Below are 12,190 nucleotides of genomic sequence, written 5' to 3'. Positions count from 1 at the left end.
TCATCCCCATTTTCACTTACTGGTAGTGACGCTGACATAGTGGGAAAAAAAATGTCAATCTTCTTCTGGAAAGTAAGCTTGCATGAGCGATGCTTGTGCCTTCTCAAAAATTAGCGAAAAACCTCAACTATACCATCCATCCAGCCATCCCTTTGTTGTGACACTTATCCCAAGAAGGGGTTGCGAGGGATAAGCCCCGCTGTCTACGGGCGAGAGGCGGGGTTACAGCCCCTGGACAGGTCGCCAGTCAATCACAGGGCAACACAGAGACAAACAACCAAACCATTTAACCAAACAGTCATGTTTTTGGACTGTGGGAGGAAACTGGAGTACCTGGAGAGTACCCATGCATGCTCAGGGAGAATATGCAAAAAAGGAATCAAACCCGGAACTTTCTTGCTGCAAGGCAGCCGTGCTACCCACTGTGCCAGAGAGACAGCAAGCTCAATTCGTGGCAGTGGCTGCGTTGCGGCAGTTCCGGTGACAGTTTCGGTTGCTCTTTGACTCATGGTGACAGTTCCGGTGGCTCGTCGGCCAGACACGGCTTTAGTACTGGCTGGCACAGCGTATTACTGGCTACAGCCACTAACTTGTTTTTTCATTTAGTTTTTTCCTTTTTTTTGCCGTTTTTCTGCAAATGACTTATGTATAGTACCTCTAAGTAGATTGTTTTTTTATATATATATTTTTTTTTTATTTAGGTTTTTTTTAACTTTTTTTTGTAATTTTCTTTTCGTTTTTCGGCAAATGGCTTATTTAAAATACCTCTAAGTAGATTGTTTTCTGTTTTTTTTATATTGTGATGGTATTGCTTAATAACCTGCATTTAAATGTTTGTAATGTCACATTTACTTGATGGAACGAAGAAGTTTATCTGCCAATAAGTGGCCTCTGCCGGCACCGACCACCATCAGCCACTCGCTGGCAGCATATTAGCAACGGCCAGTATGCAGCCACTATGATGACAGTCCGGCTGTCCTGCCAGCAGGCTGCCCGAGCGGCCTCATTTATTTATTTATTTAATTATTTTCTTGCCGTTTTTCGGCAAAAAAACTTATTTATAGTACCTCTAAGTAGATAGTTTTTGTTTTTTTGTGATGTTATTGTGATGTAACCTGCATTAAAACTTTTATAAAGTCACAATTACTTGATGGAACAAAGTAGTTCACCTGCCAATAAGTGGCCCCCATAGTGGACTGCCACAGTGGCAGCGGCCACTAGGCTGCCACCATAGTGGCAACAGTGACTATGAGACTGCCACCATAGTGGCAGCGGCGACTATGCTGTCACCATAGTGGCAGCGGCGACTATGAGACTGCCACCATAGTCGCCGCTGCCACTATGGTGGCAGCATAGTGGCCGCTGCTGGCAAAGCCTGCCACCGAGTGGCTGCGTAGTGACCGCTGCCGGCAGAGGCCACTTATTGGCAGATAAACTACTTTGTTTCATCAAGTAAATGTGACATTATAAAAGTTTTAATGCAGGTTATTAAGCAATTACATCACAATATACAAAAATCTATCTACTTAGGGGTACTATAAATAAGTCATTTGCCGAAAAACGGCAAGAAAAATACAAAAAAAATAAGTAAAAAACGAAATGAAAAAATAAGTTAGTGGCTGCGTCCCATAATACGCCGTGCCAGCCAGGACTAAAGCCGTGTCATGTGCCAACGAGCCACCAGAACTGCTGCAAAGCTGCCACTGCCACGAATTGAGCTCGGCCCTGCTGTTGTGCCACTAAGCAGACCCTTTTCCACTACACCTGTAAGTTCTAATTCTGATTTCGATAAAACTGATTATTTTCATTACAAATAAGTCAAAAATGTGTAACATTTCTAAATTATGGATGACCATTGACAAAATCTTCCAAATAACAACTTTGGTTTATATTTAGTAGGCATGTATTTTAGGGCTGCAACTTAAGATTATCTTGAAAATTGATTAATCTGCTTATAATTTTTTTGCTTAATTGATTAATAATCAGATAGCCAAAGGTTGCTTAAAGAAGATTTTTTAACGAAATTTAAAAAGGTGAAACTAAAACTTTTCCACTTGAGGAGTCTGGATAGAGCAGATTATTTGTTTGTTTTTTAATCTTAAATGCAAAATGTTTAAATATTATTCTATAGTTTTGATATAATTGTTGACCTTAGTGGGTTGTCAGCCATTTAACAATCGATTATTAAATTAGTTGAGGTTTATTTCAATAATCATGGTTAATCTAATCAATTGTTTCAGCCCTAATGTATTTTGCAGCTAATTATATTTTAATTACTGTTTTCCATGCTAAGGGATTTTTTATTTTCGGTACAATAAAACCAACGTCTTCAAGTCACAAATACAATTTTTGAATTTAAACAACCTAAAATTGAATTTAACTAATTGATGTGGATATTTCCCACCATTCAGAGCAGAGCTGAAGGGGGTTCTTTGGTTCTGTAGCCAATGTAGGATGAAAAATTTCCCTGTGTCTATAACACGCCGTTTCTGTGCCCCATAAAAACATGTCCTCCCCTCATTAATTATGACCCCTGTTAAAAACCACATTCGGTGTCCTGTTCTGCTTGTTCACATGATGCATCCTATCAGACACTGTTCTGGTGCATTGTGGGTAATATGTAACTGTGCATGGAGAACACTTACTTCAGACTGACAGCTTTTAAAACTTGAGTGACAGTAAAGCAGAAGGTGTCCATGTCTGTGACGATAACAAACAAACAGCCGCCCCAAAGCTTCTCCTGACTTCCCTGAAAAACAAAACACAACCAGGACACTGAAATAAAACATCACCTCTTTAAAGGGGAAAACAAATGTGACTTAAACATTAGCAGCTGGGTTGACAGAGCTATTTAGGCTCTGATATGTTAAACATGTGCAGAACGCATTAGTGGGTGTGTATTAGGTACATACAGGGACTTTATCCAAGGATTCCTGAACAGTTTTCCAGAGGGCCCAGGCTCGCTCACACACCAGGTCTGAAATATGGAGGCTTCTGCACAGACTCACAAACCTGGCATCCTTCTCTCTGTGCCTAAAGATGCAGAAAAAGAGTCAGAGCAGCTGACAGCAGCATCCCCTCCCAGGGTAACAATGCTATTTAGAAATCAAACACATTTGCCTGCTTTATGACAGCTTCATACTTCACTAGCTGCCAGTTAATATCCTGGTTTATGGTTTATTTTATGTTCCAGGCTGTAAACTCCCCGGTTTTACTTTAAAAGCAGGCCTTGCTGTTCAAATGTGCTAACTAATTTGTCCAGCAGCTCCTAAGTCAAGCTAACGGGAATTAAATAATCAGTTCATGATTTAAATACATGGTGGCGTGTTCATGGAGATGGGTGGTAAAATAATGCCATTTTTTATTTCTGTATAACTGGTCTTACTTTTTCTCAGATAACTCTGGGCTATCCTGCTTGTCTGGAGAAGAAGCGCTGTCAGCGGTGGGCTTCGGCTCCTTCCTTTGGTTCACTCCGAAAAGGCGCTTTTTAGGCGGCATTTCTTAATAGTCTCTTATTACCTGAAGAGTTGATCAAATAAATAAAACTTAGGTAATTTTATGGGGTCAAAGCAAAGCTCGGGGAAATTTAAAACCCACTGGGCAAGTTCTGTGACAACAATACAGAAAACTCAAATCTACTTCCTGAAACAGATATAAAGTGTGCTTGTTTTATGAGCCGCTGTCCACCGTTTAAGGGGCGGTGATCATATCCTCAGCTCTTCAGGCTCTCAATTTCAAGAAAATATTAAAATAGGTACCATTTTTAACCATAATACATAATATTTAGCCCAATATGGTAGATTTTATCGTTATAAATATCTTAGAAATTATCTCAAAATGTTAATTCACCCTAGCTCCCCTGATGACGCTGACCTGATTGAGATGACAAGAGATGAAAAATCAAACGTACCCAGACGGGGGTAAGAAAAACGCGGGAAAACGAAATACGCAACATCCGCTTGTTTGCGTTTGTCCCGCCACGAGGGTTGAAAACAGAGTGGGTGTTTGTTGCTTCCAAACCTTTGTTTTGGGGGATTTTTGGGAAAACGTGTCTCCACTATCCGTCAGAAATATTAACTGGTTTTGAAAGGCGGATATTCTAAGCTTATTGCTTCGTCTATATAGGAAACACTTATCGGAATGTTTTTTTTTATTATTTATTGATCTTGCAAACATGCATTGTCAGTTAGGTATATTTAGAATTAAGAACAGAAACTTTCTTTGTTATTGTGTAAAATAAACATATATTTTGTCTGAAATTGAAGTTACTCGTTATTTTAGAACGTGAAAAAATGTCTTTAGAATATTTTTTGAACATTCTTATATTGATGGGATATATATATATATATATATATATATATATATATATATATATATATATATATATATATATGTATGTATGTATATATATGCAAGTGTGTGTACATATATGTATGTATACAGTCATGGCCAAAAGTATTGAGAATGACACAAATATATTTTCACATGATCTGCTGCCCTCTGGTTTTCAGGTGTGTATGTCAGATGTTGTCATCACGTACACAGAGATACAATTGCAATCACAAGCTTTTAATGACAGAATGTGTTAATGCAGCAAGTCAGACCCCTCTTCTTCAGGACCTCTATACTTCTCCCTGGCAATGCTCTCAATCAACTTCTGGACCAAATCCTGACTGATAGTAGTCCATTCTTGCATAATCAATTCTTGCATTTTGTCAGAATTCCTAGGTCTTCGTTTGTCCGCCCGTCTCTTGATGATTGACCACAAGTTTTCAATGGGATTTAGATCAGGGGAGTTTCCAGGCCATGGACCTAAAATCTCTATGTTTTGTTCCCTGATATCACCTTTGCTTTATGGCAAGGTGCTCCATCATGCTGGAAAAGCCATTGTTCATCACCAAACTGCTCCAAGAGTCTCCGCCCCACAGTGCGCGCAGATGCACTAACACCTGCCTGCTGCCATTCCTGATCAAGCTCTGCACTGCTGGTAGCCCAGTGCTGAAACACTTTTAAGAGTGTTTCAGCATCGGTCCTGGTGCTTGCTGGTCTTTCTTGGGCGCCCTGCAGCCTTTTTTGGCAACAAAGAAACCTCTCTCCTTGAAGTTCTTAATGATGCGCTATTGTTGACTGAGGTGCAATCATTCTTGCTGTGATTCTCTTTCCTGTTGGGTCATTTTTTGTGCATTGCAATGATGACTGCAGTTGTTTCTTTAGAGATAACAATGGTTCACAGAAGAGAAACAATGATGCCAAGCACCAGCCTCTTTTTAAAGTGTTCAGTGGTGTCATTCTTACTTAATCATGACAGATTGATCTCCAGCCCTGTCCTCATCACCACCCACACCTGTGTCAATGGAGCAATCACTGACACAGTGTTAGCTGGTCCTTTTAAGGTAGGGCTGCAATGAAGTTGAAAGGTGTTTTGGGGGATAAAGTTCATTTTCTAGGCAAATATTGACCTCTGCAATTTATTGCTGTTACGCTGATCACCCTCTGGAGTATATGCAAATTACTGTTATACAAACTGAAGCAGTATACATAAACACACACACACACACACATATATATATATATATACACTATATTGCCAAAAGTATTTGCTCACCCATCCAAATTATTGGAATCAGGTGTTCCAATCACTTCCATGGCCACAGGTGTATAAATTCAAGCACCTAGGCATGCAGACTGTTTTTACAAACATTTGTGAAAGAATGGGTCGCTCTCAGGAGCTCAGTGAATTCCAGCGTGGAACTGTGATAGGATGCCACCTGTGCAACAAATCAAGTCGTGAAATTTCCTCGCTCCTAAATATTCCACAGTCAACTGTCAGCTGTATTATAAGAAAATGGAAGTGTTTGGGAACGACAGCAACTCAGCCACGAAGTGGTAGGCCACGTAAACTGACGGAGCGGGGTCAGCGGATGCTGACGCGCATAGTGCGAAGAGGTCGCCAACTTTCTGCAGAGTCAATCACTACAGACCTCCAAACTTCATGTGGCCTTCAGATTAGCTCAAGAACAGTGCGCAGAGAGCTTCATGGAATGGGTTTCCATGGTCGAGCAGCTGCATCCAAGCCATACATCACCAAGTGCAATGCAAAGCGTCGGATGCGGTGGTGTAAAGCACGCCGCCACTGGACTCTAGAGCAGTGGAGACGCGTTCTCTGGAGTGACAAATCGCGCTTCTCCATCTGGCAATCTGATGGACGGGTCTGGGTTTGGCGGTTGCCAGGAGAACGGTACTTGTCTGACTGCATTGTGCCAAGTGTAAAGTTTGGTGGAGGGGGGATTATGGTGTGGGGTTGTTTTTCAGGAGCTGGGCTTGGCCCCTTAGTTCCAGTGAAAGGAACTCTGAATGCTTCAGCATACCAAGACATTTTGGACAATTCCATGCTCCCAACTTTGTGGGAACAGTTTGGAGCTGGCCCCTTCCTCTTCCAACATGACTGTGCACCAGTGCACAAAGCAAGGTCCATAAAGACATGGATGACAGAGTCTGGTGTGGATGAACTTGACTGGCCTGCACAGAGTCCTGACCTCAACCCGATAGAACACCTTTGGGATGAATTAGAGCGGAGACTGAGAGCCAGGCCTTCTCGTCCAACATCAGTGTGCGACCTCACAAATGCGCTTCTGGAAGAATGGTCAAAAATTCCCATAAACACACTCCTAAACCTTGTGGACAGCCTTCCCAGAAGAGTTGAAGCTGTTCTAGCTGCAAAGGGTGGACCGACGTCATATTGAACCCTATGGATTAGGAACGGGATGTCACTTAAGCTCATATGTGAGTCAAGGCAGGTGAGCAAATACTTTTGGCAATATAGTGTATATATGTATATGTATGTATGTATATGTATGTATATATATATAGTCACAGTCTCACTCACTTTTTCATCTGAAAATATATTTTCATCTGACATTGTAAGTCTCAGACGTTAGAACCCAAACATCCAGTGAAGTGGTCGCTTCTGTTACACTTTGATTTAATCTGAGATATTCAGTAGTTTGTTAGTGCTGCCCTCTTGGGGTAAAACCGGTGTATGTGTGAGATTGTTGATCTGTATTTTTCTTATATAAAAGATCCAAATGTGAAGGCAAATGAATATAATAAAATATTTGAAATTGTACATGTTATCAATGAGCAGAGTCTGTATAACGGATAAATAATAAAAAAAAAAAAAAAAAAAAAAAAAAAAAAATGAGATCAGATTTTGAAAATCCTTCAAAAACAAAAAAAATAACATTGCACTGGAAAAATAGATTTTGTTGTCTTAATTTTTGAATAAAAAAAACAGCAAAAAGTAATTACAATGAGTAAACATCATACACAATCTTTAACTGTTAACTTTTAATATTCAATTTTCAACTAATGTACTGACAGATGAATGTACAGGTGCTGGTCATAAAATTAGAATATCATGAAAAAGTAGATTGATTTCAGTAATTCCATTTAAAAAGTGAAACTTGAATATTATATTCATACATTACATACAAACTCATATATTTCAGATGTTTATTTTGTTTAATTTTGATGATTACAAATGACAACAAATGAAAATCTCAAATTCATCATATCAGAAAATTAGCATATTGTGAAAAGGTTCAAAATTGATGGCCCCTGGTGCCACACTCTAATCAGCTAATTAACTCAAACCATCTGCAAAAGCCTTTAAATGGTCTTTCAGTCTAGTTCTATAGGCTACACAATCATGGGGAAGACTGCTGACTTGACAGTTGTCCAAAAGACGACCATCGACACCTTGCACAAGGAGGGCAAGACACAAAAGGTCATCGCTAAAGAGGCTGGCTGTTCACAGAGCTCAGTGTCCAAGCACATTAATAGAGAGGCGAAGGGAAGGAAAAGATGTGGTCGAAAATAGTGTACAAGCAAGAGAGATAACCGCACCCTGGAGAGGATTGTGAAACAAAACCCATTCAAAAATGTGGGGGAGATTCACAAAGAGTGGACTGCAGCTGGAGTGAGTGCTTCAAGAACCACCACACACAGACGTATGAAAGACATGGGTTTCTGCTGTCGCATTCCTTGTGTCAAGCCACTCTTGAACCACAGACAGCGTCAGAAGCGTCTTGCCTGGGCTAAAGAGAAACAGGACTGGACTGCTGGTGAGTGGTCCAAAGTCATGTTCTCTGATGAAAGTAAATTTTGCATTTCCTTTGGAAATCAAGGTCCCAGAGTCTGGAGGAAAAGAAGAGAGGCACTTCATCCACGTTGCTTGAAGTCCAGTGTAAAGTTTCCACAGTCAGTGATGGTTTGGGGTGCCATGTCATCTGCTGGTGTTGGTCCATTGTGTTTTCTGAGGTCCAGGGTCAACGCAGCCACATACCAGGAAGTTTTAGAGCACTTCATGCTTCCTGCAGCTGACCAACTTTTTGGAGATGCAGATTTCATTTTCCAACAGGACTTGGCACCTGCACACAGTGCCAAAGCTACCAGTACCTGGTTGAAGGACCATGGTATCCCTGTTCTTAATTGGCCAGCAAACTCTCCTGACCTTAACCCCATAGAAAATCTATGGGGTATTGTGAAGAAGAAGATGCAATACACCAGACCCAACAATTCAGAAGAGCTAAAAGCCACTATTAGAGCAACCTGGGCTATCATAACACCTGAGCAGTGCCACAGACTGATCGACTCCATGCCACGCCGCATTGCTGCAGTAATACAGGCCAAAGGAGGCCCAACTAAATACTGAGTGCTGTACATGCTCATACTTTTCATGTTCATACTTTTCAGTTGGCCAACATTTCTATAAATCCTTTGTTTTTATTGGTCTTCAGTAATATTCTAATTTTCTGATATGATGAATTTGAGATTTTCATTTGTTGTCATTTGTAATCATCAAAATTAAACAAAATAAACATCTGAAATATATGAGTTTGTATGTAATGTATGAATATAATATACAAGTTTCACTTTTTAAATGGAATTACTGAAATCAATCTACTTTTTCATGATATTCTAATTTTATGACCAGCACCTGTATATGGAGAGAATTTCACAGATTTTGTTTTAATAATTAGTTGTGTCACATTTTATGTGTTTATCAAATTCTGTTTTTCCATTTTTATTTTATAGATATTATGTTTTCAAATGTCCTTTCCAATTTAATTCTTACAGTATTTGGTACTTTTTCCCCCCAGATTGAGTTTAACATTCTTCTCAAATCATGTTTCACTATAATCTTTAATTTGAAAAAAAAAAAAAAAAAATGCAATTTGTGAAATTAAATCGGAAGAACAAACAAAACTAGAAATAAATTTTATTTTTTAAATAATGTATAATAAAAAAAATTCATTACAGCCATTTCCACTTGAATCACGTCTCAATTACCAGATATAACGAGCAAATCTAACATAAATTTAGGTTTTGACTTCAGCAAGTGTTTTTTTTTTGTATTATCATTTGGCATGGTACCATTTAATGAGTAAAACACATGCTAATCACCCGCCCACATTACAGCTCCTCAGCCAATCAGCATCACCTATACATTCATGCAGCTCCCTGCCTGCAGTAAAAATCCCTCCCCACTGCAGAGGCTCCTCATTTGTGAAAAGTTGCTTTAATTAATCAGGTGAAGCTGATGCCTCATCAACTATACAAATAGACTAAAAGGTTAGTGCTTCATCAGTGCACGTTTGTCCAGTTAAAATGATCATTTGTAGATATGAAAAAATAAAATAAAGTTCATGTGTGGGGGGTAAGCTGAAAAGTTTTACAATTTAGAAATAAAGAAATGTTGAAGCACAAATTTTTGAAAAAGCAACAGTGTAATAGTTTTTAGATTGTTTAACAAGGCAGCATACAGTATACAGCTTTCAAGGTGCTTTCTTAGAACAAACCCCACCTCCAGGCACACAGGGTCCAAAGTGCAACTAGTTTGGTAAACAAAAATGGAAGGTTCATGTTCATTTTGTCACTAAAAAAAAAAAAAAAATGAAAATAAATAAACTCCTTTCTTTACTGATACCAAAAGACTTGGCAACACCACTACAGTTCCACCAACATGTCACCATTACTACCGTACATAAATGCATTAAGGCCAATCCTGCAAATAAACACCAATACATTATTTTTCTACATTTTACAGACAGTTTTTAACTTTTAGGATTAAACATAGTATTAAATCTATGTCCTGCATCCCATCAACTTTGACCCGCTTCCTGGTTCCTTCTGAAGGAAAAGGGTTGCAGCATGATCCTGCCACTGCCGTGTTTCACAGTGGGGGTGGTGTGTCCCAGAAGATGAGCAGTGCTAGTTTTCCTCCACACATATAGTGTTTGCATGTCGGACAATGTTGAAAATAAAATAAATATATAAGTTGCCAGCAAAAATTAACATTCATAAGAAACTTCTTTAATACTTAATTTAACAAATCATCTGATGTATTTATCCTTAAAATACTTTTTATTCCGTTTAAATAAGAAGGTTGGTTAAAATATGTCGATGATGAAGGGGTTTGTGGGGAATACCATTTAGTCGGATATAAATATCAATTCCTTCATGTCCTTCCATGGAGGGGGCTTCATGATGATATTGTTTTTTGTTGTTTTTTTTTTAAATCAGCAAGTTCATTATACAAGACGGTCAACTTAACCTCTGTATGCTGGCATCAATCCAAGGCAGGTTCTTTAAAAACAACATTTATACATACATACAAGGTAGAATAAATAAATCTATTATTCCACACTGGCCAGCAGGACACCAGATCCAACAGCCACCAGATCCTTGCTGGGGCGAGTAAAAAAACAAAAAGAAAAATCTGTCTCTTAAACAAATAGTTTGCTCTTCAATAAATGCCCATCCCTGCCGTCTCCTTATGCATCGCTTCCCATTTCCCAGGTCATGGCTGTAAAATCCATGTCTGTGAGCGTGACGGTGTAAGGAGCCTCCACTTGCTCAGGCTCCACCTGCTCCTCGCTAATCGCTGCGCGGTTTGAGTTGTTTACCCTCCAGGAGTTCAGAGGTCGGATTGATTTTTTGAAGCGCTGCGGAGAAGAAGTCAGAGGCACACCGATTATTATTATTAAATTAGGATATCCAAAGTTGTTTATGACAGCAGGACACAAGTGTTCACATTTTCTTGTGTTAAAACCCCAAACCTTTGGGATCTAAAGTGACTGATGAATATGCTGTATAATGACTAAATGGAAGAATAATGATCACTGGGCGTTAAAAAGTACAGCAATGCATAAACATCTAACAAAAGTTAGACTAAAATACATTAAAAAAAGAGCTGCAAAGAGGAAATGCTGCAAAAAAAAAAAAAAAGCAGCAAAGTGCAAACAACTGTAAATACATAAATGATGCTAAAACAAAGGATAAATACAGTAAGAGGCAAAAAAAAAAAAAAGTACAATAAAGAGAAGCTACGGTGCAGCTTTGGTTAACAGAGGTGCTACAGACCACTAGAGGGAGATGATGCATGAAAAGTCAGCTGAGTACAAAACATAGAGAGGAAAACAAAAAGAAAAGGGACAAGAAGAAGTGGGCAATACGTAGAACAACAATTGTATGTCTATTCTATTAACACTTCTGTATCTGTATAATGGGTCTGTTTTATGTGTTGTCTTCTCAATTCAGAGGGCCCCCCCCTGCCTGTGTTTGCCCAGGGCCCCAAATTTCCTAAATCCGCCCCTGTGTATATAGGACTAAGTTTTGGTTCCATCTGAATCCATCAGATTTTATTGTTATCAAATTTGACTTAAAGAAAATTAGCAGAGTCACAGTGGATTAAAGGATAATTCCGGTTTTTAACACTTTTAGCCCATTTTCTGTAGTGTCTAGGACAGTGACGTGCGGTGAGGTTCATAGCTGGTGAGGCACTGACGTCATCAGAATCAGATTTGCAAATAGATGCATAGATTGACAGCAGTTTACAGGTTATGTTTCACTTCTGCATCCTTACACATACAAACTGTAGCTCACAAAACACACATTTCCTTAAAAAACAAAACAAAATAAATGTTATTACTGTCTTACCTTTACTTATAAATGAATAGAAGTCCTCCTTATCTTCCTTCAGTTTTAAAAGTCTCTCTGTCTCAATGGAGATCACTGCCAGGGAAGAAAGCCTTCCTTGATCCGTCCTGTTCCTGCCTTATGTTTTCAGTCTCTTGAGCACCCCCTGCCATGAGGCAAGAGAACTGCCTGCCTCACCTCGAACTTGTTC

The 12,190-nt window shown here is 39.2% G+C and overlaps 2 protein-coding genes across 3 annotated transcripts in view; both read right to left on the bottom strand.

Annotated features, from left to right (window-relative positions):
• The window catches only part of rb1 (retinoblastoma 1), a 49,768-nt gene extending 46,111 nt beyond the window's left edge, over nucleotides 1–3,657 (bottom strand). The window contains exons 1-3 of the mRNA XM_038294521.1: nucleotides 3,386–3,657; nucleotides 2,913–3,033; nucleotides 2,646–2,749 (exon numbers count right to left, since the gene is read on the bottom strand). Of these exons, the coding sequence (XP_038150449.1) occupies nucleotides 2,646–2,749; nucleotides 2,913–3,033; nucleotides 3,386–3,498 (338 nt within the window). The 5' untranslated portion in view covers nucleotides 3,499–3,657. The remainder of the gene's footprint in view (nucleotides 1–2,645; nucleotides 2,750–2,912; nucleotides 3,034–3,385) is intronic.
• A 6,112-nt stretch (nucleotides 3,658–9,769) lies between these two features.
• Nucleotides 9,770–12,190, bottom strand: part of slc6a7 (solute carrier family 6 member 7) — a 29,014-nt gene continuing 26,593 nt past the window's right edge. For both annotated transcript variants that reach the window (XM_038294574.1, XM_038294573.1), the window contains one exon: nucleotides 9,770–11,006. In XM_038294574.1, coding sequence (XP_038150502.1) covers nucleotides 10,836–11,006 — 171 coding nt within the window. In that variant the 3' untranslated portion in view covers nucleotides 9,770–10,835. The remainder of the gene's footprint in view (nucleotides 11,007–12,190) is intronic.

Source organism: Cyprinodon tularosa, unplaced genomic scaffold, assembly GCF_016077235.1.
Source record: "Cyprinodon tularosa strain WSP-4 unplaced genomic scaffold, ASM1607723v1 ctg341, whole genome shotgun sequence".
Taxonomy (NCBI): Eukaryota; Metazoa; Chordata; class Actinopteri; order Cyprinodontiformes; family Cyprinodontidae; genus Cyprinodon; species Cyprinodon tularosa.
The sequence above is the reverse complement of the archived record's forward strand: the minus strand, read 5'-3'. Positions and strand labels throughout refer to the sequence as shown.